At 42.2% G+C, this 27,495-nt stretch overlaps 1 protein-coding gene across 1 annotated transcript in view; it reads right to left on the bottom strand.

The window, feature by feature from the left end:
• dner (delta/notch-like EGF repeat containing) overlaps positions 1-27,495 on the bottom strand; it is a 160,410-nt gene that overhangs the window by 39,630 nt on the left and 93,285 nt on the right. The window contains exon 5 of the mRNA XM_069897348.1: positions 13,481-13,626. Coding sequence (XP_069753449.1) covers positions 13,481-13,626 — 146 coding nt within the window. The remainder of the gene's footprint in view (positions 1-13,480; positions 13,627-27,495) is intronic.

Genomic DNA, 27,495 nt, shown 5'->3' with positions numbered 1-27,495 from the left:
GGTTTTTAAAAAAATAGTCTGAAGGTGAGCAGACTGCTGACGTTTACAACTGCAGGGATGCAACATAAATAATTTTGGAATAAAATAGTGGATGGAATGCAATAATTGAATTATATTCATCTCTGGATGATGCAAGGAAACATTTGGAAAAATCATTCAAGTTCCACAAGGATCCAAGGGTTAGATTACTTTACAACACACAGATATTTGTACGTTCTCGACTTCGAATCACTGAGACTATTCAAACGTTACCTTCTTGGCTTGGGCAATGGCAATTTGGCGATGTTTCTTCTTTTTGTCCTTCTTATGGGTATGGGTTAAATTAACCCTTAGTACAATGTCCCGTTTTCTCACATTCAAACAAGATATTGTAATCCGCAAAATAACTTTACAAGTCAACTTTCTTCCTATTTTTTGTGTCCTACCCAATAAGCTCATAGCAAGAAGTTAACGGTCTTGAGGGACCGGGGAAGACTGAACAAGGTATACCATGCTTGACAAACTCATCTCTGCACCTGTTTGCATGGAGAGTAAGTGTTTAAGTCCTGGCACAGCAGGAAATATCCTAACCCCTTCTCAAAAGCTCTTTAATGATGTGTAATTCAGCATAAAAGACAAGATGATTTTTGTGTGGATCCATCAAAGAGATGCACCATCCCCAGAGAGACAATGGTCAGATCTCATACTTTCATTAAACTGTGAATAAGATCCTTCTTTAATCAGTTAATTCCTCCTTATTCGGAGGATTGTGAATTTTTAGAAATATCAGATTCACTTCACAGATTGTCTGCGCATTGTGACCAAATTGTACCACATAGATCATGCAGATTAAATGTACGCCAGAGACTCCATTTTTAACTCATATTGTGCTACATAGAATGTTATTGTTATTAAACCATAATTTAATTTAAAAATATTATACAATACTTTCTCAGTAATGGAAAATATGGCATATTTTGCACATCTTTACTCAACTAATAGATTTTTCTCTTTTTCCTATTTCCAAAAAGGGCTCATTTTTTTTTTAAACATCAAAGACCTATTTTACAGAACAATCCATATTGCTCAGAGAAACATAAAATCTGCTAGTGCCTGGATAGTGGATCAGGTGGCATCTGTGGAAAGAAATGGTCAGTCAACGTTTCAGGTCACGACTCTTTAATGAGTCTAAAGTGGGAAGGGGAGTTATCAAGCTTAAAGTGGAGAGGGTGGGGGAGGTTGGAGGAAGGGGAGGATCCAAGACGTGGGTGTGGTGGAGAGACAGGGTTGAGCAGAAGATCATTGGGGGAAGGGGCGAGGGAAGGTATGTTAGAGAGAAAATTGAGAATGGGACAGGTAAAGGAGAGATGGAACCAGATAGATTTAGGGATACCCTAAAATAGGGAAATTCATTAGGGGCAGAACGTTTAACCTGGCAGTTAGCCTATTGGTATTACAGTGCCTGTGGCCCAAGTTTGAATCCGGCATTGTCTGTAAGGAGTTTGTACATTCTCCCTGTATCTGCATGGGTTTCTTCTGGGTGCTCTGGTTTCTTCCCACCTTTCAAAACATATGGGGGTTGTATGTTAATTGAGATATTGTGGGCTTGTGGGCCAAATAGCCTGTTACTGTGCTGTATGTCTAAACATTTTAAGAAATGTTTCTACTGTTGGATTTAAGGCTATCTCGGAGAAATATGATGTGTTGCTCATCAGGTTCATGTTTAGCCTCACCTTGGCAATGGAAGAAGCAGAGTACAGACAGGTCTGTGTGGAATGGTGAGGGAGTTCTAGCTTGGACCTACAGACAAAGTGCAGGTGCTCGGTGAAGTGGTTACCGAATCTGCTCTTGATCTCACCAAGGTGCAGTAGATTAGGTTGGAAGTGATGCAGGTGAAACTCTGCTGCACCTGGAAGGTCTGTTATGGCCATGGATGGACGTGAGGGTTGGAAATGTAGGGACATGTTTTGTACCTCGTGGGACCGTAGCAGGAAGGGAGAGTTGAAGGTCGGTGAGGTGCCAACTTCCTGCTCCACTTTTTCCAGTTCCATTCTCACTTTTCTCTCCAATGTTTCCTTCCCCCTTCCCCCAAGAGGTCTTTTCCCATACCTTTCTCTGCCACTTTCTTCTGTCCATTTCCACATTTTCAGCAGATATCAACATCTGCATGGGGGAAATGGAAAGGTCCTGATCTCATTTCTAACTCTCCAATTGACAAGCATCATGCCCAGCTTTCCAAAATCGACATCATCTCACCAACATTATGTCTAATAACAAGGCACCAGTGTGGAAAAATGAATAGTTTTTTGTGATAAAGAAAAGAGGGCATCTCATCTTTGTTGGTTAAGTGACAGCTTATTGCTCATGCTCTGAAATAAAGATCACCGAGAAATAAAGATCAAAGTGAATGGCGGACAATAATTAATCAACACAATCACTGAAATATGAGAACTATTTGCTTTATTTCCCACCCTAACCCCCCCACCCACCCCCACCCCAACAGCAAAAGACATTAACCTGCTATCAATGTCATGGATGGAATGTGTTCAGAAGTTACATGCTTAGGCAAAATCAGGCAAATATCTTTAGAGATAACCTTGCACCAGTGTATGCCAAGACAGTTGCTGGCTGACTAGCTGAGTGTTTGCAGCATTTTCTGATTTTATTTCAATTTCTTTATTTCCAATGGAAGATAGTAAATATGGTTCAGGGCTGGAACAATGGTTCTTGAGGGCATCAATTTGCTGATGGGCTGTATATTGTCTATTTTCCCCAGGATGGCATGTTCAAGGGTATTGTGAGGGTTATGGGCAAGGTGCAGGTAGGTGGGACTAGAGGAGAGTACTTAGTTTGGTATGGACTAGAAGGGCTGAAGTGGCCTGTTTCCGTGCTGTAATTGTTATATGGTTATATGGAATACTTCTCTAAATGTTAACACATACAGTGACTACTCGGGATTGAATTCAATTTCAGTGATACTAGGGATTAATTTTAATGGTATGTACCATAAATGTTTAGGAACCATTCAGGTTCAGAATTTTCTTGTATCACCAGAGCCCATTGACTGAATCCCTGAGCTGCATTGTATCATTCAGCAATTCAAAAAATTGTGGGGGTCGGTGAAGGAAGTAAACTTAATTCTGATTCATAGATCAGATGACAAACACTGGTGAGAAATAATCATTAATCATCCTCAGAAATGTCCTGTCACGATGGATGGAAGGGATTGCCCAATTTATTGTTATTTGCAGTTAATGACATACATTAGGGAAATCGAAATGGGTATTAATGTATGAAATGCTATTATCTTTGAAAGGAAGTTATTAATTTTCTCAGTGCCCTGCAGAAGTCGACTGGAAGATTTGGTGTTAAATCTCCTGACACATGTCAACTCATTTTTTTTTCCCACCAATGATCTGATAAAGATCCTGCTCTGGAAATGGGTCTCCTGACAGGATGAAGAACAAATCAGCCAACTTAAATGTCAATGCCAGCCTCTTCTAGCCACTAGGAAAATGGATGACAAATACAGTTATTTCCCAGTGCATCATTATAAAGCCTGCAGAAATGTTAATTACCCTTTTTCAACAGAAACATTAAGCGTGGTTTTATGCTGATGAATGGAGACAAAGGAAAAAGAAGCAGAATAATCAAGAGCACTTGTTTCCAGAACAATAGTGTCTGAAGTGGCCAGTTTTTATCCAATAAAGAGCTGTCAGTGGTTAATCACTGAGCTCCAGAGGAGTAGGCAGGGGGATAGCTGCTGAGATAGGGGTGAGGAGGGAATGTGGGAGAAAGCCTGTTCACTGTATTATAGAAGGACCTCTTTCTCAAAGTTACCTCCAATTCTACAACAGCAGTATGTCTACCATAGCCTACAAACATGAGCTGGCAAACCTTAGGTTTCAAAAACTGCACAGTCTTGCAGCTTTTCAATACGTCATTTTACGACAGAAAATGTGAGGGCATATTTTAGAAATGACCACAGAAGTGCCCATGTGACTTCAAAGTACATGTTTGCTCAGATGCAATTCAAAAAAAAGACTTGACTGTCACTTGGTGATGTATATCCACAGCTACATCATGGAGTAGGAACGAGACTAAAATTGAAATAAGGCTATAGATGATAAGGGACCAGATTGACAATTGGCTGACGAAAAGCCTTGTCATCTTCTTACACACGGGGATCTTATTTAGGCCTTCTGGCAAAACAGTGCCCACAGTGTTAGGAAATGCAATAATTTCAAAGGTGGTCAACAGGGATAGAGTTAGTGAATTTTTAAAAATTCAGCAGGCCAATTGGAACACACATCTTAGATCGGTTAAAACTAACGTCAAGTTGCAGCAAGATCCTCTCGTGGCTCTTTATGTGTTTCGTTACACATGAGCTAATTCTGCAAGCATTTTTAAAACCTACATTCAACTATAAATCACAGATAGGCCAAAATATTTTATTGGCTACATTTATGTACCAAAGTGTTTCCTGGCAGATATGCCAAGGTCAGAAGGAATGGCCAGAAAAATTGATTTAAAATAAATATAGTGTACTTCTGCCTACCTTCATTCAGCACTCTTAGTAAAAATAAACAAAAGCTATAGAGCCAAAGACTTAAGGGGAAAGCAAAGCAAAAGTATAAAATAGACTAAATCCAAATATTGTGGCAAATGAAAATAAAAGAGAGCAGTTTTAAAAAGTGAAAGCAAAACGTAATCAACACTAGGAGTGGCAATGTAAACTCACAGTTACCTCAGCTTGATTTTCACATTACACTATGTTAACGTAGCTCAGTGCTTTAACACCAAAAAAAATCACACAAGACATCCTGCTAAAGCTTTTTGAAAAGATGAATGCACTCCATCTCTCAAATTATAATTGAGATGTTTAGACTGGGAAAGGAAACCAACAGATGTTTCATTTTAGCTGCTGAATGCCTGTGTCAATTTAAGTTGACATTTAAAGTTACCTGTTTATAGATCCTGAAGGTCAAAGTTGATAATAACCTCAGAGTCTGGGCAGCCAATGCAGTTGGCGTCCAGGCCAAGGGCTTCCAGTCAACCTCTGGGAAGTGGGCAGCATGGCTCTATGAAGAATGTATTCTGGAAAGTTGTTGCAAGGAGCATGGAACAGTTACTAATCTTCCTTCTCAGATGGATTTGTAAGTTTTTGTTTGAACCCCAAAGGTCCCCCTTCCCAACCCCCGCATGTGAGGACTGTCGATAAAGCTGGCAAGTGACAACATTCATAAAGATTTTACACATTGTTATTTTTAATGTCAGTCCAATCAGCACTTAAATGGAAAAATGCCATTTAAATGTCAACTGTCTGCACTTTTAAGCAGAGATTTATTTGAAAGTGAGATGAAAATATGTGACAAGATGTCCATCATTGGGTCAATAATGCAAGCTGTCCTCTCACATTAAGAATATAGGAAAATAGGGATGGAAGTAGGCCATTAGGCCCTTCAAGCCTGTCCTACCACTCATGTGATCATGGCTGATCAATTCCTTTTTTTTTTGTGCCATTTCTCCATGGACATATCTTCCATTGTCCAATCCATCAAATATTTATCCACCTCATGATCCAGCTTCTATCACCCTCTGGGGCAGAGAATTCCAGGGATTCACCACACTTTGAGAGAAGACATTTCTACATACCTCAGTTTTGCATGACCAGCCCCGTAGCTTGTAGTTATGAACCCCTGGTCGAGGCTCCCCCACAAGTGAAAGCATCCCAACATTTACCCTTTCAAGTCCTCTTAGGACTTGTAAGCGGTCATCTCTCATAAATCTTTACTTTAGTGATGCCTTACACCTCCCAGAGCGTTGAGTGCAACAAGCTGTTGTAAAGGATAAGGACCTGACAGAGACAGAAATGCAAAGATTCCTCATTTTCACTAGAGGCTGATTGAACCAATGTCGCCTTTACAGGCGAGCAGTGCAGCAGTTGTCTGGGAAATACTGCACAAAATTCTGACTTCTAATGGCGGGGGAGGTCTCTGTAGTTTTTCTTGCCAGCTTTTTCTCATACTTTGATGAAGGGCTCAAGTCCGAAACAATGGTTACATAAAGGATACTGTTTGACCTGCTGATCTTCACCTACGCTTGGAGAACTATAGTGAGGACAAGCGAGAGTGAAGTGCAACTTCATGCAAGCAAAAGGGCCCCCTCTACTCCCTACGCAACAGTGGGAATGGAAATCTGAGGCTCAGAGATTCAGAAAGAAAAATTGCAGAAGCGAATGCATGATTTATCAAGTGTACATATTCACGTGAGATCTATGTGAAATGTGTTAGATTAGACTCAAGTGTATTGTTCATAATTCGCATTGGTAATGGAGCTTACTTCTTTCACTATTGCAGAATAATTTGCACTTTCAATGACTCATGATATTCAATAAAATATTGAGACGGCTGAAACAGTTTATATTATAACTGATACTTTGAAAATATCTTTTGATTAGAACCAACTCCCTCTATATGCACTGACAGATTCTGTTGACCTTGGCGAGTTTTCAGAGTTGCATCTAAAAAGTAGAAACTTGACTCATTCAAGGTATTAAGCATAGAATTCTCTAACCTGTTGGAGAAATGAAAATGGAGCCAGGAACAGTTATATAAACTGACATGACAAAACTAAAATAAATGAGAGACCAATCATTTTGTGCTGTTTGAGGACAAGGACTGCAAGAAAGATTATCAAAGGGTTAGGGTGCTGGGGAACATTGTGGATGCTGTTACAATCTCCTGACAGGGGCTCTATGCACGTAGATGAGCCTGGGTGTGCCCTTAAGGCAGAAGTGGCCAGAAGTTCTGTCTCACCCTATTTTCATTAGTGGAATGAAATGTCAGGATTTAACACCAATAGTTATGGCAACAATTGAAAAGCAAGGAGTGTGTCAGAATGTGTCACTCTATAGACTCACTTATTGGTGGTTCTAAGGAGTACAACACAATTCCATTGGTTAGTTTCTATCTAATTCCCAACAGCAATGAGCTCACAGTACAAATCTTGCATTCCACTCTCTTACTTAAAAGGGAGAGAAAAATGGTGCATGCTTGGAAAATGAGAATGAAACCAAGTTCAATTCAAAGGTTAAATAGTGGAAGAATGGCATAAAAAATATTTTTAAAATAATTTCATAATTTCTCTCTTTCAAGCCCTATCATATCGAATCACTTTTTTCAACTTTCTTTGCATGATGCTATTTTTCAGAGATGGTATAGAGAGGGGATTTCAGGTTTTATGGATATTTTGCATCATTTGGACAGCTTTCTGCTAAATTTAACCTGTCCGAATCTTAATTTTTTTTAGATATTAGCAAATCTGACATTTTCTTGAATCACAGCTTTTCAAGAGAGTTTGAATCAAATTTTGTAGATGAGTTTTTAAGTTTAGTGCCTTCTGATAAAGGTTTAATATCTACTGTTTATGAAAAAATGTTATGTTTAAAACAGACTTCACTAGTTAAAATTATAACTGCTTGGGAACAGGATTTAAATTTGACTCTATCGAATGTGGATTGTGACACAATCCTTAAGTTGGTTCATAGCTCTTTGTTATGTGCTTGTCATTGTTTATTACAATTTAAGGTGGCACACGAAGCACATATGTCTAAGGTTAAATTCTCTGATACGAGTCCCTGTTTTGATAGGTGTAAGAGTGGAGAAGTGTCATTAATTCACATGTTCTGGACTTGTCCTTGTTTAGAAAAATACTTGAGAGAGGTTTTTCATACTTTGTCTATAATTTTTGATACAGATTTAGTACTGAATCCTTTGGAGGGCCTCTTCGGTACAATGGGAGGGAGTGATTCTTCTTTGTCTCTGGTTCAGAGTCGCGTTATCTCTTTTGCCCCTCTTTTGGCAAGATGAGCGATTTTACTGAAATGGAAGGATGCTGCCCCACCTACTCATGGCCAGTGGCTGCATTTCATCATGTCCTGTTTGAATATGGAAAAGATTCGTTATTCAGTTAATAATTCAGATATAAGATTTCAGACACTGTGGGGGTCATTTATGACTCACTTTCTTATTTTGTAATTTCATTTCAATGTAATTGAATTGTCTGACTAGTATCTTTTCCATGTTCTTTTTCACATTTTTTCTCTCCCTTCATTTTTCATTTAATGTTAATCATATATAGCATCTGGCAAGCCGTTAGGGAGGGAAATTTTTTCTTTTTGTTTTGTCTCTCCTTTTTTATTATTTTCCATTTTTCTTTTATCTTTTTTCTATCTTTTTTTCTATTATTAGTTTTCTTTCTTAAAAAAATATTATTTGGACTATGAATTATGAATATGTTTTACAATTTACATTTGCTTTTGATATACTGATTGTTTATTAATTACGTGTAACTATCTGTATCATTTTATTTTTATGGATTTGTATTAGTGTCATAAGCTCTTTATTAAAATTAATGAAATATTTTAAAAAGAAAGAAATTATTCCGAATCTACAGGTTGTGTTGCTGATTGATAGATATTACTGAGGACAGAAGCTATCGAGGGTTATATAAACACAGGGAGATACCAACCAAAGGTGGTCTCCACCCAGATGGACATGAAAAGTGGCACTGTGGCTGAGTGTGAGAATTTTTTTCACCCAGAGATGGTTGAAATGTGAAACGCATTGCCTGAGAAGGTGATAGAGGCAGGTATGCTCACAACATTCAAGAAGCATCTGGACAAGTACCTGAAATGCTACTTCATAGCAGAGTATGCGCTGGCAAATGGGACGGTCAACATACACATGGGTGCAGATGGGACTGTTTGTGCTTTATGACATAATTACTTCAAGACCCTATTATTAGATTTTTCTTCCTTTCAAAATAAAACATAAAATTGATTGAAGTACTTACACACATGAAATTCTAAAATTGGTTAACTATCAATATTAAGATACAATGTACATTAAACCAACTATGAATTCATGTGACCTCTTAAGTATCCAGTCAAGGAACTAACAACTTCCCCAGAAAAGCCACAGACATCTAGTCTCACACACTGTTCTGCAATGTTCACTTCAATTATGTTGTCTTTTCAACCTTGAATGGCCATATTACATATTCTGTGTGGCCATCTACTTTTCTCACCTATATGCATCAACCTGCATTAATCTTACCACAGAGGCAAATGATTCTTAGCATTAACTATATTAGTGACAAATATCCTTGTACTTGGGTATTACTAACTTAGCTGCAACAATCACTTGCTTTGTCAGCCTCCAAAAGCTCTTTAAATTTTGTTTTCTGCTTTCACAATTGTGAGCACCCCAACTCTCTCTCAGACCTTTTTTCGGCTTTAATCATTGATGCTACAAAGTTACCTCTTCTGACTTTCCTTTTCTGGATGTCTTTCCTGACATTTACATCTGTCGTGGCAGTTTTCAGTCTGACCCTTCACACCTGACTATGCGGAAGAGCTGATAGCATTAAGTCCACTCTGGTTGTAACATCCTTCAGAAGATCCTCTGAATTTTTCAGCTGCCTCCATATAGCAAGGCAGTCCTCCCACAAATGCATTCGACTCAATCAGCACTTAACATGGTCCACTCAGCAGTATGTGAATAACAAATGTCTGCATTCTGCGTTCTTCTCCAGTGATTACATACCTTCAACTTCTTTTTATTGACTTTGCCAGGGCCAATCAATATCACCTCACTTCATTAATTGTGGGCTTTGCTGCAGTGACACAGTGGTTGATCTAAAGTTCTGTGACCTGGTTCTTTTATGCTGTTCAAACAGATGATATCTGCTTGAACGAGCTGCCTCCTTAGTGTGGGAAAAGTCCCATTATTCAGAGACATTCACCACTAATGAAGTGGCATTGGTGAGTTGGTCTATTTGCTTGGAGTGATTTTTCCGCTGGTCCTAGAGTAGGAACATTGTTTCTCCTGGGCACCTCAATCTGTTCATCCACAGACTAACTCAGCACTTGCTCTACAGGTCTTTCTCCAAAACTCATAACTGCCTTCACAGCTGCTTCAGCATTTGGCACTTTCTCTCTCAATATTTTGCTGCCATCACATTGCAATGGTAGTTTCACTTAGTGACTAGTGGTGAAATATACGTGTGCTCAGCATTCAAACAGTTGGCATTAGGGAAGCACAACTGACTAAGAAAGTATTCATGTCGCTGCAGGGAAATAATTGGTTAATATCGTCAATTCTATTGGCAAACCTACGTCAGGGAATATCACATTTTCATTCATCCACGCCACTTTGCCGCAGTACTTGTCTTTGGTTTCCTTTGTACGCAACACACGCATACTTCAGCTAAACCTCCCAAAAGACTCTCACGTGTAGCTACTTGGCTTTTCTTTCCAGTCCAAGTTTTACATCATTGATTGCATAGTGTCTTCCCAAATTCCATCTGCTCCACTGTCAGTGCATCATTGCTTGTACTTGGGTTGCCATATCTACTCTTATGGACTGAGCTGCCTGTATGCACTTATTCGTTAGGGATGCCGGGCAATGCTCATGGCAACTCTTTGTTTGCCTTGTGGCAGACAAAAGTTGAAAAGTGTATCATGTGACAATAAAAATAATCCTTGAATCTTAAGGTGTGCCCATCAGCCGATTGCAGGCGGTAATCGTGGGCTGGCCTACCGAGATCTGGTCCAGTCGTGCATCGCACGTTGGTCTTCTCCCTGAGATCTAATTTGTGGAAGTTTTTACTGCAGTGCATGGATCCACTGCTGCAGACCAAACCCACTGTGGTAATGGACATAACGCAGGATTATTATTTGGGCCTGAATATCCCCCAAGGAGCCTCTAATGCCACAGTGAAGAAAGTCTTTCTTTTTTGTCCTACGTTTTGTAGCCAAATAAAGAGTCCAAAATGATGATCAAATGTTTTGAGCCATAATTCCAATGTGCTTGTCTCAGCAATATTTTGCAGAAAATCGACTTCACGCATCTCTAAGCAACATGTTATATATAGCAACAGCTGCAGATCCGAATGGATGGCCGTAGGTTTCTTATAGATTCTGCAATGATTTATCACTGGAGATTTAGCAGGGCCATTTCTGGTTTCACTGATGCTGCAATACATTGACACTGCATCAAACTTCCGTAGTTGAAAGAACCAATTGTCCATAGGTCATCGCACCCTCATTTACTCAATTAACTGAGAAAAGGAAAATGGATACCTTAGGACGTGTTTGCAAACAGGTCAGCATGTTCTGACTCTACCAATGAAGTCAATTGCCTCTTCTGGAAAAGACATTGCTAGGGAACGGAGCAAATGTTTTGGGATTTGGGAAGAGGAAAGGGAAGCGGTGTGTGTATGATATCCATGCTACAATAAAATGAAAAAGAAACAACTTCAATGATTGAAGGTGAGAAGATTTGAGAGAGGAAAGAAGGAGAATAAATGTTTGGCTCTACATTTATTGTAGAAACCAATCTAAGGAGAGTTTTCCAATCAATTTCTGCTGTGCCATGAGGAGAGTAGTGGGTAGAGGTGGAAGAAATGATCGGGGAGTTGCAAAGGGAACGGTCCGTTTGGAATGCTGGTGAGGAAGGGAGGGGATAATCTTATTTTGTCAATGTGCGCCTGCTTCTTTGTGTCATAGAATGTGATGTCCCATTCAATGATCCCAGGGATAGCTCCCAGCCCTGCAGCAACAAGAGATGGCAAGGTTGAATAATATCAAAACAGGAAGCTAAAGCTCTGTTGGTGCGGCTGGGATGGGGTAGTGGTTGGGAGGGGGAGGTGGGGAAAACACTTCTCCTGCATAGAATGTTACAATGGATGCACTTGTGTGTCAGCGGGAGTTATCTACTGCATCTGGTGCTCCCTTTGTGGCCATCACTATGTCAGAGAGACTGGCTGCAGTCTGGGAGATGGCTTCGCTGAGCACCTTTGCTCTGTTTGCATCAGTGACAGGAATCGCCCAGCGACCAGCCATTTCAATTCAGCATCCCTCTCCATGCTCACATGTCTCATGTACTATCCCACAAAGACCACCCGTCAATTGGAGGAACAAACAACACTTGATTGTCTGCCTGGGCACTCTCCAACCAGATGGCATTAACATCAACTTCTCCAGTTTCTGCTATCCTACTCTCCATTCTGCTTCCCTTCCCTTTCCCTTTGTCTTCTTTCTTCCAGCTCTCCATCCCATTCCCTTTCTAATCACAGAGCCATCTCTCCTCCCCCGCTTGCTGGTGTGCCCGCCTTCTTTTATCCACCTATTACCATCTGCCTTTGGGACCGTGCTCCTCCCCTTACCCCTCACTCATAAAATGTTTTTTTTTATGTAGTCAGTAGGAGAGAAGTATGGAAGACACCAACTACTGTAAACTTGGCTGATTCACAGGCAAGGAGGCTCATAAACTTTGAGCAGAATCCTTAGGGGGCTGTAGCCAAAAATGCTGAGAATGGCTGATTTACATCATCCTTGAGACCATGCAATCTGACTTTCTGGACAAACCTACCACATGGGACCTGGCAAAGGTCTTGGTAGATAAAGATAAACTTGGTTCTTCCAATCTGGGCATTTTTCAATGAGCCACTTCTCATTTTGCAATGAGAACAAAAAGTAACCCATTAGGCTGTCACTTATTTTGGATTACAATGCCTTTGACTGGATTAAATAAATAACACTCAGCAAACACAGAGCTGTTTATTTTAATGGTTTTCAAAATGCTTCACATAATCTTTATAAAACTGCACTTTAACAGCTCTCTGAAACAATCTCACAGTAGGAATAATTGAATTTATGTAAATACATTCTTGTTTGTTTGATGCTATGTCAAGACATGCATTCATATTTGACTCAAAATTAGAAGCAAGTGTAATTCAGATTATGTAAAGGGGAAATTCAATGATGTTAGAGAAGGATAAGAATATGAAGTGGCGATAGAATGAGAGAACGTGGTTGCATGAGTAAATTAATATGAACAATGGTTCGGACCATATCTTAACAGGGGCACCTCCCAGTAACCTCCAACCAATCCAAGAGGAGTGATCAAATTTAGATATAAAATTTTTAAATCAAATTTTAAAATATAGACATACAGCACGGTAACAGGCCATTTCGGCACATGAGTCCATGCTGCCCAATTTACACCCCATTAGCATACACCCCCAGTACGTTTTGAACAGTGGAAAGAAATTGGAGCCTCCAGGGAAAAACCCACGCAGACATGGGATTCGAACCGTTGTCCGGTCCCGTTCGCTGGCGCTGTGAAGGCATTGCGCTAACTGCTACACCAACCATACCACCCTAGATGTCTGCATGTACTCACTGGATTGAAGAGGATGGCAAGTAGACAAATGAGAAAATGATAGCAATGAATTAACTTTACCATTAAAGGGGAAGGACATGGAATGCAAACAATAGAGAACATAGGGTGGGGAGGGGAAAAGAACCAAAGTGCTGGATGAGGATCAATACGCAGGCATTATCATGGTTTGGCCATGATCTGGTCTGCCTTTGTATGCACTAAAGATATTGCAACACTAAGAGTATGGAATTAGCATTGGAATCACAACTCACCTCAGAAGGCTTGGTGATGCACTGTCCTCTTCCAGAGCACTGCTGGATGTCCTGCTTGCCCTTGTGTTCCACACACATACTGGCTTTAACTGTCATGGTCAACCTTAGGGTGGTAATTGCTTTCGACAGCAAATCATTCACAAGAACTGGGGGGGGGGGGAATTCAAGAGAAAAAAATTTAAGTGTTTTCCATCCTGAAAAAGATATGAACAAAATGCATTTTAAATGTGAATGGACGATAACGTCAAAGGACACCATCTTATCTTACATTTTACACCCAAATTAATTACTAGGGCAATAATTACCATCCATTTTATTGTTTTGCCTTCCATTATTTTTAATCAGAATTTTTGCAGAAACAAAATCTTTCCTTACAAGCAAATCAACAATTCTCGAATGTTGCCCTCTTGATTTGACGTGTATTCTACAAAGATATTCTTTGCGAAACAGTCGTACTCCTTAATTGCTGTATTTTTTTGTGATGCAACTGCTGACACAGAATTAGCTTCTTATATTTCTGATACAACGGTCTAGTGTTCCATGCTGAACTGTCCCTCGTCAATATTAATGGTCTAGTGTTCCACGCCGAACTGTCCCTCGTCAATATTAACGGTCTAGTGTTCCACGCCGAACTGTCCCTCGTCAATATTAACGGTCTAGTGTTCCACGCCGAACTGTCCCTCGTCAATATTAACGGTCTAGTGTTCCACACCGAACTGTCCCTCGTCAATATTAACTGGGGTAAATATTAACTGTCTAGTGTTCCACACTGAACTGTCCCTCGTCAATATTAACGGTCTAGTGTTCCACACTGAACTGTCCCTCGTCAATATTAACGGTCTAGTGTTCCACACTGAACTGTCCCTCGTCAATATTAACGGTCTAGTGTTCCACACTGAACTGTCCCTCGTCAATATTAACGGTCTAGTGTTCCACACTGAACTGTCCCTCGTCAATATTAACTGCGGTAAATATTAACTGTCTAGTGTTCCACACTGAACTGTCCCTCGTCAATATTAACTGGGGTCAATATTAACTGTCTAGTGTTCCACACTGAACTGTCCCTCGTCAATATTAACTGGGGTCAATATTAACTGTCTAGTGTTCCACACTGAACTGTCCCTCGTCAATATTAACTGTCTAGTGTTCCACACTGAACTGTCCCTCATCAATATTAATTGTCTAGTGTTCCACACTGAACTGTCCCTCGTCAATATTCACTGTCTAGTGTTCCACACTGAACTGTCCCTCGTCAATATTCACTGTCTAGTGTTCCACACTGAACTGCCCCTCATCAATATTAATTGTCTAGTGTTCCACACTAAACTGTCCCTCGTCAATATTTTGAACACCATGCGGAATAAAAATGAGGCCGCGTAATACCACAGCCAATGGCGTTGCTCTCCTCACGGACCAGTGGTTTTATCTCCAGTGTTGACTGTGAGGAATTTAAACACTCTCCTTTGTGACAAATCGGTGTGCTAATACGGAGGTTACATTGCTGGTGCAAACTGCCCTCGATATCGGTACTACTCAGTCAACATTAAACCTGGATTTCCTCACCTCCAGACCACAATCAGAGAGGATTGGCAAGAACATTTCCTCCACCATATCCATCAGTACCAGAGCACAAAGGACTGCACTCTTAGCTCCCTGCTCTACTCACTTTACACCTATGACTGTGTGACTCAATACAGCAACACCATCAATAAATTTGCTAATGGTATCATAATAGGGTGTTGTATAAAAAGGGGGATACAGGAGGGAAATTGAAAAGTTGGCTGAATGGTACACTATACAATAACCTTGCACTCAGTGATACCAAAACCAAGGAACTGGTTGTTTACTTCAGGAATGGAAAATTATTGGGGAATCAGAGGTGGAGAGGTTGAGCAAATTTAAGTTCTTGGGAGTCACTATCTCAGAGGAGCTTTCCTGGATCCAACACATTAATAGCATCATCAAGAAAGCACGTCAGCACCTCTATTTCTTCAGGAGTTTGGTATGACATGGAAAACCCTGGCAAATTTCTACAGATGTGTGGTGGAAAGTGTGCTGACCGGCTGCATCATGGTCTGGTATGGACACACCAATATGCCCGAGCATAAAGCTCTGTGAAAGGTAGTGGACACAGCACAGGAGGTCACAGCCAAAAACCCTCCCCATCACCCAGAGCATCTACAGGGAATGCTGCCATTAGAGAGCAACAGCAAGGATCCACACCACACATCACACACTCCTTTCTTGCGGCTACCATCAGGAAAGAGGTAGAGGTGCCACAAAACACGCACCACCAGGTTCAGGAACAGCTGCTACTCCTCCACATCAGAGCCCTCAACAACAAACTCAATCAGGGACTCATTTAAGGACTCTCATTTTTGCACTTTATTGTTTTCTCCTTTCTGTATAGCACAGTCGGTTTGTTTAGATTTCTCCTCTTATTGACGTATCTATGTTGTGCAGTTTTTTTTTTTGCACTACTTAAAAATGGTAATTCTGCCTTGCCCACAAGATAAAGAATCTCAGATTTGTACGTGATGTCTTGTATATACATGACACTAAATCTGAAATCTGATTAAAGCTGCCTTTCTGCTCTCCTGTGTAAAGATGATCCATTAAAGTATTCTGTCAGGGTTCATCACTGCTTGGGAACTGCTCCACTCAAGACTGCAAGAATTTGCAGAGGTTTGCAAGCATGGCTCAGGCTGAAACACATACCCCTCCCCCCCCCCTCAAATGACTCAATTTATACCTCTTGCTGCCTTGGAAAAATGGGCAACATTAAATGGTTTTTCCCACCCTGGCCACACTCACTTCACCCCCCCTCCCCCATCCCCCTTCCCACTTGTTAGAGGGTGAGATCACGCACCACCAGATTCAAGGACAATTTCTTTCCCACCATTATCAGACTCTTGAATGAACCTCACAACAGTTAAAATTCTGAAAGCCTTTGCAGTGAAATAAAGGGAAATGTTCTTTACTGGAGCAGCCAATTTTGGAGTGGCCATTTTGTGAAGGGCACCTTTAGGGTCCAAGTGCAGGTAAGGTCAAAGTACAGGTTTTGAAAACAGGGCTTCAGCGAGGAAGGCGAGCAGCGTTAAGATAAGAGTTTTCCTTCCATTTTAAGTCTGGTATATTATTAAAGATGGCAGTCAGTGGAGTGGAATGCTCCTTTTGCAAGATGTGGGCGATCAGGGAGTAATGAAGTATTTATGATGACCATATCTGCAGGAAATATGTCCAGCGACAGCTCATCTCAGTCCCTGTGCATCGGTTGGAATGGCTGTGGGAGGCAGACTGTCACAGACAGGAGGCTCAATGAGGTGGTCACACTAATGATGCAGCCAAGATGGATGGGCAGCCCACTAGGAAGGTCAGGCAGGCTGATTAGTGGCACCGTGACTGGCTCAGTTTAACAGAAGGGTAGGGCAAAGACCAGGTGAGAAATAGTGATATGGGCCACTTTATTCATTTCCCTGGCATGGTTATTAGAAAGGTATGGATTTTCTGCAGCTTGCTTCTGGGCCCAGGCTCCTAGTTTTGGCTTAACCAGCCCTGAATACTCTCTAATTATTTTCAAACATTGATGGCAGTTGAAGCAGGCCCACCTACTTATATCTAATCTGGTTAATAAACATCAATCAATGACAATAATGATTTGGATTAAAGCAGGTGCATGGCTATCCCAGCCCTTCCAGTTTACTGCACTGAAATGGACCATTCGGTCCTCTATGTGCAAGCCGGTTGTTGAAGCATTAGATCCACAGCCTTCCATCTGCTGATTCATCAAATGCCCTTAAACATTACCATTAAATGTAATTCCACCACCTTCTCGACTCACACATTCGAGATGTCAACCACTCTCTGTGCAAAACTGTTCCCTCTCAGATATCCTTAAAGCCTTCAATCTTTCACTTTAAACTTATGCCTTCTTGTCCCACCTTGCTTGAACAATTCTTACAGTCTAGGTCTCCTATAATCTTACACTCTTCTATTAGACCAGTCCTCAACCTCCTTTGCTCTAGGGAATGCAAACCTAACCTTTTCCGTACTGGGAAAGCTGCACCCGTTCCACACGTCTTGTTCATCTCTTGCAGGACAACTGCGGCTGCACTTCTCTTTTGTGGCCCTATGGCTTCCAAAGTCCTGTCTAGCTCTCCCTGCACAGGATAGTATGGTCAATGAGGAGCGACCTATGTGGAGTGAACAGCAACCTCCACTCATGGACTATCTAGGTTGGCCACTTGGCAGCTTATGCCATTGGGAGACCTTTGCATTGTTCCAAGCCTCTCTGATGATCGGAGATGCATTGAAACGGTTGAAGACCATTTAATAAATTTTTTCCAATGTTTAATTAAAATGTAAAAGAAAATTAAATTGCACTCAGCTTCTACATGTTAACGAAAGCATTGAATTAACTAAAGCAATAAAGCTACACTTCACCAATCTTAGCATAGTAGGTTGAAAAATCTATTCACATAAATGGCAAGATTTTTTGTTTCAATTAGACATACAGCACAGTAACAAGCCCTTTCAACCTACGAGCCCATGTTGCCCAATTACACCCAAATCACCTATGACCCCCAGTACATTTTGAATGGTGGGAGGAAACCAGAGTGCCCAGAGAAAACCCATGTAGACGTGGGGAGAATGTACAAACTCAAGACAGACAGCATCAGATTCAAACCTGGTCACTGGCACTGTGCTAACTGCCAGGCCAACCATGCCACCCTAGATGTGTCACGCGAATGGTGTAAATTTGAGGGAGTGGCTACAAGGTGTATCTGGGTCCTTCATCACAGATCTCGCCTATGCTCTTGTGCCTTCATTATATCAAAATGTAGTTTTTAAAGCTAAATTTATTCATGGCAAAATTGTATGAGAATGCCTAATGTTTTCACTATAAACAGAATTATGTAGAAATGGCAGGGGGCAATGAATGAGTTTCTGTCATGGCTTAGTGGACAGCACATATGCTCCTCAATGGAAGACCCACTTCAGTGACAAAATTCCAAGCTGACACCGCAGTGCACCACTGAGGGGGTTTTTGGACCTTCAGAACAGCCATCTTTTGGCACACAATAAATCAAGGCTTACCCATTCTCACTCTGGAGGCAAAAGATAAAAATCTCTTGACAATATTTCATCAGGCATCTGTAATGTTATCTCCAGATGCTATGGCAAACATTTATCATCAGGTAAGTGATTCACATCTGATTATCTAGTTGTCAGAACCCTCCTAACACACACAAATTGGTGCTGTTTTCTCACAGCACCTCAAAAATGTGTTGTTGTTTGTAATACTTGGTTAGGGTTAAAGAAAGTGCTAAAGACACATGCGGTATTGAAGCAGCTCGTTGAGTCTGCGCAGATCATCACCTATTTACACTAATTTTATGATTTTATTCTTTCCATATTCCATCACCTTCCAATAGATCCTGCCACTCATAAATTGCACACTGGGAACAATTGACCTGATTGCCCAAGTACAACCCGACGAAACAGCGTTCTCCAATCCTCGGTACAAAACACACAGACTCACAACCAGACATTACACACATACAGACAAACAATACATATTCTATATATTGTTGTAAGGGTTCATGTGGATCCCACAGGTTAAGAACCAGACCAAAGTCGGGGTTCAAAACATACATTTATTTTGGGGAGGCAAACAGGGCAACAGGGTTGAAATGTTAAATAAACCTGAGCACACAATATGCAAGGGGTAAACATACACTTTGGAATAACAAGGGACAGAAACTGGGGAAATTACTTAAATATGTACAGTCAACAGTCAGGATCAAGGTGATTACATGCCCCCACCCCTTGATCAGTATAGACACAGCTCTTGCTACCTAATCTCGTGACTCACCCAAACCCAATGCGAAAGGCGAGGGGTCAAAAGAGGCAGAACAAAGGGACATATGGCCCTTTATAGTTCTGCAGGCAGTATTGTGTGGCCAATCACTCAGGGCAGGCTGGGCCCTGTTGGTTGCTGTGGCCAATAGCTTGAAGCCAAGTGCAGGGGCTCAGTAGGGGTCAGCTGAGGTGATTCACCTGGGCCAATTGGGTGAAGGTCAGGGCTGAGTCCAGGCAGGCTGTCTGGACTGCAGCACCTGGTGATTTAGGTGGGCCATTAGCAAGGGTCTCCTTGATGGCTTGGGGTGAGTCTTGACCTTGAATGACATGCAATGTGTCCTCCAAATAGGAGCGCAGCAGCGCCACTCTGTGGTGGCTGCAGCCTCTCCATTACGTGTATACTATGTTGGTTAGTGTGTGTAGTTCCTTTGGTCAATCAACATTCACTGCCCATGGGAATAAGCTGTTTATCAGCCTGGTGGTGCTGGCTCTGATACTCCTATATTTCCTTCCAGATGAAAGATGCTATGTGCGGGGTGGAAGAGGTACGATGTTTTTGTGCGCCCTCTTCAGACAACGATCTGGTAGATCACGTCGATGTTGTTGGGGGGGGGGGGGGGGATGGGGGGGGGAAGAGACTGCAGACATCCTCTCTGCCACACTTATGGATCTGTGGATTTACCTCCGATCTACTTCTCCGCAGGTATTGCACAATATTGTGTTATAACCGGCCAGATGTTCTCAATGGAGCTCCTGCAGAAGGTTGACATAATGGTGGTCGCTAGCCTTGCCCGCTTCAGTCTTCTCAAGAAGTGTAGTCACTGTTGCATCTTCCTGTCAAGTGAGGAGATGTTGTGTGTCCACTATAGGTCACTAGTTAAGTGAACCATGTCTTTGGGATGTGGGAAACCCCAATTGTAAAAGGAAGAATATGCAAACTCCACACAGTCAACTGGGGACCAGGACTGAAACCAAGTCATTGGACTGATGGGCTAACCCCTCTGCCGCTGCATCTCTGTGCTCGCTCTTGGTAAGTACAAGTCTTTCCTTTTTCTGAGTCTAGACCTTTACCAATGTATGACTTATTTTCTGTTAGTACAGAGATTCTTCCCACAACTTTTAATTTCATTTATTTTGTCCTGAAAATTCATATTGCATTTGTAGTGATTGCTGGTTATCTTTGGCTTGGCTTCGCGGACGAAGATTTATGGAGGGGGTAAAAAAGTCCACGTCAGCTGCAGGCTCGTTTGTGGCTGACCAGTCCGATGCGGGACAGGCAGACACGATTGCAGCGGTTGCAAGGGAAAATTGGTTGGTTGGGGTTGGGTGTTGGGTTTTTCCTCCTTTGCCTTTTGTCAGTGAGGTGGGCTCTGCGGTCTTCTTCAAAGGAGGCTGCTGCCCGCCAAACTGTGAGGCGCCAAGATGCACGGTTTGAGGCGTTATCAGCCCACTGGCGGTGGTCAATGTGGCAGGCACCAAGAGATTTCTTTAGGCAGTCCTTGTACCTTTTCTTTGGTGCACCTCTGTCACGGTGGCCAGTGGAGAGCTCGCCATATAATACGATCTTGGGAAGGCGATGGTCCTCCATTCTGGAGACGTGACCCATCCAGCGCAGCTGGATCTTCAGCAGCGTGGACTCGATGCTGTCGACCTCTGCCATCTCGAGTACCTCGACGTTAGGGGTGTGAGCGCTCCAATGGATGTTGAGGATGGAGCGGAGACAACGCTGGTGGAAGCGTTCTAGGAGCCGTAGGTGGTGCCGGTAGAGGACCCATGATTCGGAGCCGAACAGGAGTGTGGGTATGACAACGGCTCTGTATACGCTTATCTTTGTGAGGTTTTTCAGTTGGTTGTTTTTCCAGACTCTTTTGTGTAGTCTTCCAAAGGCGCTATTTGCCTTGGCGAGTCTGTTGTCTATCTCATTGTCGATCCTTGCATCTGATGAAATGGTGCAGCCGAGATAGGTAAACTGGTTGACCGTTTTGAGTTTTGTGTGCCCGATGGAGATGTGGGGGGGCTGGTAGTCATGGTGGGGAGCTGGCTGATGGAGGACCTCAGTTTTCTTCAGGCTGACTTCCAGGCCAAACATTTTGGCAGTTTCCGCAAAGCAGGACGTCAAGCGCTGAAGAGCTGGCTCTGAATGGGCAACTAAAGCGGCATCATCTGCAAAGAGTAGTTCACGGACAAGTTTCTCTTGTGTCTTGGTGTGAGCTTGCAGGCGCCTCAGATTGATGCAACAGAATTATAACCTCTTTCTCAGCTGCTGCATTGGCTTGAACTACTTCCTTATATTACAAGGGATCAAATGAAGGGATTATTGACAGCAATAAAACTGGAGTTCCACCAGTGACTATTGAGTAAAATCACTGGAACAGCTTCAGATAATTAAGAACAAATCAAAAATCAAATATGCAGACGGTCCTTTTCCAAGTAGCAATGTTCAAACAGTATGTAAGTGCTTCTTCCTTACAAACTCCAGGATGTGTTCAAAGAAATAATGCAGGCTATCTTTCATCAGATAGCTCAGTGTGATCATCTTTATTTATGCTAATAGAATGTGGCAACTTTGCAATCACTAAAGTAAGCTGATAATTCTATTTTGCTCAGAGCAAGATGCACAATTTAGATTGCAGATTTATTGTCAGAGTTTATACATGACATCACATGATTCTTTTTCCCATGGGCGTGGTAGAATTACCACTTATTGGTAGTGCAAAACTGTACAATATACAAATGTAAATACTTAAAGAAATTAAACAAACTGACTGTGCAATGCAAAAGAGAAAACAAACAATAAGATGCAAGTGTAAGAGACCTTAAATGAGTCCTTGATTGAGTTTGTTGTTGAGTCTGATGGTGGAGGGGTAGCAGCTGTTTCTGAACCTAGTGGTGCAAGTCTTGAGGCACCTCTACCTCTTTCCTGATGGCAGCTACGAGAACGGAGTGTGCGATGGGTGGTGTGGATCCTTGCTGTTGCTCTCTGATGGCAGCATTGCCTGGAGATGCTCTGGATGGTGGGGAGGGTTTTTGCCTGTGATGTCCTGGGCTATGTCCACCACCTTTTGCAGAGCTTTACACTCAGAGGTATTGGTGTCCTCAAACTAGACCATGACGCAGCTGGTCAGCATATTTTCCACCACACATCTGCAGAAATTTGCCACAGTTTCCGATGTCATACCAAATCACTGCAAATTCCTGAGGAAATAGAGGCGCCGACACGTTTTCTTCACCATGCCATTAGTGTGTTCGATCCAGGAAAGATCCTCAAAGAGAACTTAAATTTGGTTTCACCCCCCCCCCCCCAACCTCTAATCCCTAAAGATCGTAAACCTCTAGTTTTCCCTTCCTGAAGTCAACAATCAGCTCCTTGGTTTTGGTGACCCTGAGTGCGAGGTTGTTGTTTCAATCTCCCTCCTGTATGCTGATTTATTGTCCCTTTTTATACAACCTATTATCATGGTATCATCAGCGAATTTGCAGATGGGTGTTGTTGTATTGAACCACATAATCTTAGGTGCAAAGTGAAAGGAGCAGGGAGCTACAAATCCAGCCCTGTGATTGGTGCTCTGCTACTTATGGAGATTGTGGAGGACAAGTTCTTACCAATCCTCACTGATTGTGGTCTGGAGGTGAGGAATTCCAGGATCTAATTACACAGTGGGGCATTGAGTCACAGATCTTGGAGTTTGCCGATCAATTTTGAGGGGATGATAATGTTGAATGACAAACTGTGGTCAATAAAGATGGGAGGAGGGAGGGGGGGAGAAAATGACACTGTATATATTTGAAAAGGAAAATGTATGTATCATGGTCAATGTGGTTTATGGTGTGAAAAATAAAAAAATTATAAAAAATTCAATTAAAAAAAATAAATAAATAAAGAGCCTCCTGATATCTGCATCTTTGCTGTCCAGGTGTTCAAGGGATTTGTGTAGAGCCAGAGAGATGGCACCTGTTGCTATGATGGGCAAATTGAAATGGACCCATGTTGTCACTCAGACATGAGCTAATATGCTTCAACACCAAACTGTTGATGTGAGTGCCACAGGTTGATGATCATTTATTACACTTTTTGCCACTGGTATGATTGATGCTTGCTTGAAAGAGGTGGGTACCAAGCCCTGCCGGAGTGAGATGTTGAAGATATCTGTGAATACATTGATAAGTTGGTCAGCACAGGTTTATAATACTTGGCTGGATAATCCAATCAAACCAGATGCTTTCCTCAGATTCACTCTCCTGAACAGTAGTGAACTAGAAGTGTGCTGTTCTAATGACTGGTCCTGCCTCCCGGCTCCTCCCCTGGGGGCCCATATATTGCCCTGGTTTCCTGCCTAAGCCCAGAACCCCTCTGAAGCCTGTTCGTGAACCCTACCTGTGTTGTAAACTAATACAAGCGTTAGTTTCCTCTCCAGTCAAGTGTGAGCTTTTATCTACACTACACATTTGTTTCAGGACCTGTCAACAGTTCCCAACTTTCATTGCTGATTTTAGGCCAATGGTGGTGGTCGTGACATCTTCTGCCCTACCAGCTGAATTCAGAGTCCAAAGGATAGTGGAAAGTTTTGCAGACACCCAAGCTCTCAGGCTTAGACTGGGTTTCCCCCCGCTGAACTTACACTGGGTTTAGAATCAAGATTCTTTGATTGTCATGTACAATATAACACAAAATTTTCTTTAGTTTACTGTAGGGGAGACAAAGATTTGCCATCAGCAGAAATTTCCCAGCGCTCCTTACAGTCAGAGAAAGAGAAGCAAAAGAGAGTCTCCCCAGTCCCCTATACGATTCACTGAATGTCCATGGATTCAACTCCAGCGCTCCAATAGCTTTCACAGCCACATAGCCATTCATCGGCAACCCAAGATCCAAAAGCAAATCTCGAGCACTCTCAGCACCCGCTCGCATCTTGGTTCCGATACTTGTTACCCCTTCAATCAGTCTCGACTCAGATTCCAGCAGTCCACAGCCTGATGTAAGTCCCTTGACCGTGGTGGCCAGCAACCGGCATGGGTTCCTCACCCCCAGTTGCCAACAGCCTTCTCCTGTGTGATCTTCAGCCTTGGAGCCCCTTATTGGACTGCTGCTGCGGTCACCGTCCCGTGGGTCATCTCCTCTGCTTCTCCTCCTCAAATGAAGGGTGTTCTCCCCATTTTCTGGTGTCCTACACTGGTCCTCTGCTTCCCTGGTGTCTGAAAACGGTTGAGGCCACTGCTGAACACAGGTACAGGCATCTTGGGGCCCGCGGTCGCAGGATTTTAAAATAAACTACCGTCGGCTCCTTCAGAGGGCCATTTAAAGCCTGTATGGAGCCGTCGGCAGTCAGACTGGATCCCTCAGGATAACACTCGTTCTCCACTCCTGGCGGGTCTGCTCCAGCAGCAGCGCTGCCATTCTTGATGCATGAAAGGTGCGTGTATGACAGCCCCATTCTAATGAAGGCAGAAATGGACCATTAATTACAATATCTAAACGCTTTTAACTGTTCTTGCATTTGTTCGTTTATCTTTATAATCCTTTTAATCATTTACATTTTTAGCACTATTTTTGACTGGATATAGGCATTTGTGAATCTCGCAGCCTTAGATCTTCCCCTATGGGACTGGTGAGTCAATATGTGCAATTTCTTTTTATCCTTGTGGACATTGCTTTTATGTGAATCTTATCTCATCTGCAGGTGTCTAACTCCCTGCTGTTATGAATCTTCTCATCAATACTCCTGGAGTGTCTGCATTGATGTTTTTTAATGAGCAGATTTGTTGCAGGTTAGCTGAAAATAGTAGCATTGAGCTATTTGTTGTCAACTCTAAGAAATACAACATTTTGTTTGGTTGGATATGCAGTGTTTAATATGACAGGTTTACAATAACTCTGCCTTTAAGTAATGTTTCTCGTGTTCAATATGTTTGAACTGCTGAAGTACTTCAGCCATTTGATGAAGACAAACTCAGCACTTGATGAATGGAAAGCTCAAAGAAAAGAAGCAGATATTTAAGCATAATTAAATATAATTTGGGGCCTGAAATGAAAAAGGGGGAGGGGGGGTTCAGTTAGTGTAGCAGTTAGCGCAACGCTATTACAGTGCCAGTGACCAGCAATTGAATCTGGCGCTGTCTGTAAGGAGTTTGTCTGTTCTCCTCATTTCAGCCTGGATTTCTTCCGGGTGCTCCTGTTTCCTTCCACATTTGAAAGACATACGGCATTAGAAAGTTAATTAGGTCGTGTGGCCAGAAGGGCCAGTTGACGTGCTGTATCTCTAAATTTAAAAAAAAATCATGAAAACGTTTGGGACCCTCATCAGGTGAGGCAGCATCGGTAGCAAAAGAAAGTGTTCATGTTTTGGATTTGATGGAGGATCTTTGACCCAAACTGTAAATATTGCTTCTCTTTCTGCAGAGGCGGCCTGACCTGCTGAGCATTTCCAGGATTTTTCTCCTTTTTATTAAATTCAGACATAAAGCACGGTAACGGGCCTTTCCGGCCCACAAATCCATGCCGCCACAATTAACCTACAACCTCCACACGTTTTGAAGGGGTGGGAGCACCCGGAGGAACCCCACGCAGAAACCGGGAGAAGGTGCAAACTTCGTATGGATAGCGCAGGATTCGAACCAAGTCACTGGCACTGGAACAGCGTTACACTAACTGCTACACTAACCATATTTCCAGTATCTGCCATTTATATTGATTTTCATTCAGAATTTGAGTCCTGATAAAGCAACTTAGTTGAAGCAGATAATGGGTTTATTTGGATGAGGGCCCAGGTGTATTTACCAGGCCAGTTGTTCATTTACCTGGCCAGTGTGACAACCTTTTACACAAATGACAGAAGCTTTCCACATTAGAGGGAATGAAAAAGAGAGACTCAACCTGCTGGAGGAACATCGTGTCAAGCAGCATCAGTGGGAGACAAAGCACAGGTGATGTTTTGAGCTGAAACCCTTTATTGCTTTGAAAAAAACATTTAACTCAGGATAGCTGATATGAACCTTGCCCAGAGTTCCTTAGAGCTTATACATTGTTCAAAGTCAGTAACACTGGCTCCTTCAACTGCATTTTCATGCAACTCAAGTCAATCCCAAGCAATGCATCATTTTTACTAACATTTCTTGATGCGGAGAAGCAAGAATAGGTTTTATTATATCACCAGTTGTTGCCTCATTGTGTCCGTGCCCACTTGACCAAATGTCACACTTTCCCTATTAGTTCATTCCCTCAAAGGAACATAAAAAAGTGAGGTGCAGCAATAGGCCCAGAGCCCCTGCAAGCCTGCTTTGTGATTCCGAAAGACCAGGGCTGAGCCTGGGTCTCAAACCCACTTAAAAATAAATCCTGTTTTTCTCCATCTTAAATTGATGATATTCCCCCCCCCCCCCCGCCAGGATAAGGCAAAAACAAAGCAAAAGCTAGTCATTAAAAGCTTAGAACAGCAGAAAATCTGGAAGACTTTCAAAAAGGTCGAAGAAAAATTAAAAGGGAGACTGGGAAACCAAAGAGACAGCATGAAAAATACTGGCAAGTAAAATCAAAGGGTTTTCTAAAGAGTGTTTTTGCAAATGAGGAGGCAAATGCCAGTGTTCAGCAAAGGTGAAAGAGCGTGAAATATTAGATAAGGTTAGTATTGAGGGGTTTAGTTTCTTTGAAAATTTTTGAGTCTGTATAAAATATATCCAAACTTGTTAAAAGAAGCAAAGGAGTGAATTGCGGGTGCACTGATACCAACTTTGCAATCCTCTCAGCAGCAGGAGTACCCTCAGTACTTTGGAAGACTCTTTTACAACGATCTGACAAGATCTCACATGGAAGACTGGTCCATTAAGAATAAGCCAATGGATTTCAAGAGACCAAATTGGATGCAAAATTCCTTCATTGACAAGAAGCAAAGAATAATGGGTGCTGTTGCCAGTGAGGTTCCATAAGGCTCTGTACTTGGCCCCTTGCTTTTAGTTATACAGTAACATCCTTGAATAATGTTGTTTAAAAATCAAGAGGGTAGGGAGGGGAGGGTGGAGTTGGGAGAGAGGGAGGAAGGGGAGGGGTGGAGTTGGGAGGAGGGTGGGGAGGGGAGGGGTGGAGCTGGGAGGAGGGTGGGGAGGGAAGGAAGGGGTGGTTGGGAGATAAGGCAGGTCACTCAGAAAAGTTGGAAAAAAGATTG

This window comes from Narcine bancroftii, chromosome 9 (assembly GCF_036971445.1).
Source record: "Narcine bancroftii isolate sNarBan1 chromosome 9, sNarBan1.hap1, whole genome shotgun sequence".
Taxonomy (NCBI): Eukaryota; Metazoa; Chordata; class Chondrichthyes; order Torpediniformes; family Narcinidae; genus Narcine; species Narcine bancroftii.
Note: the sequence above shows the minus strand (reverse complement) of the source record. Positions and strands in the feature narration are given on the sequence as shown.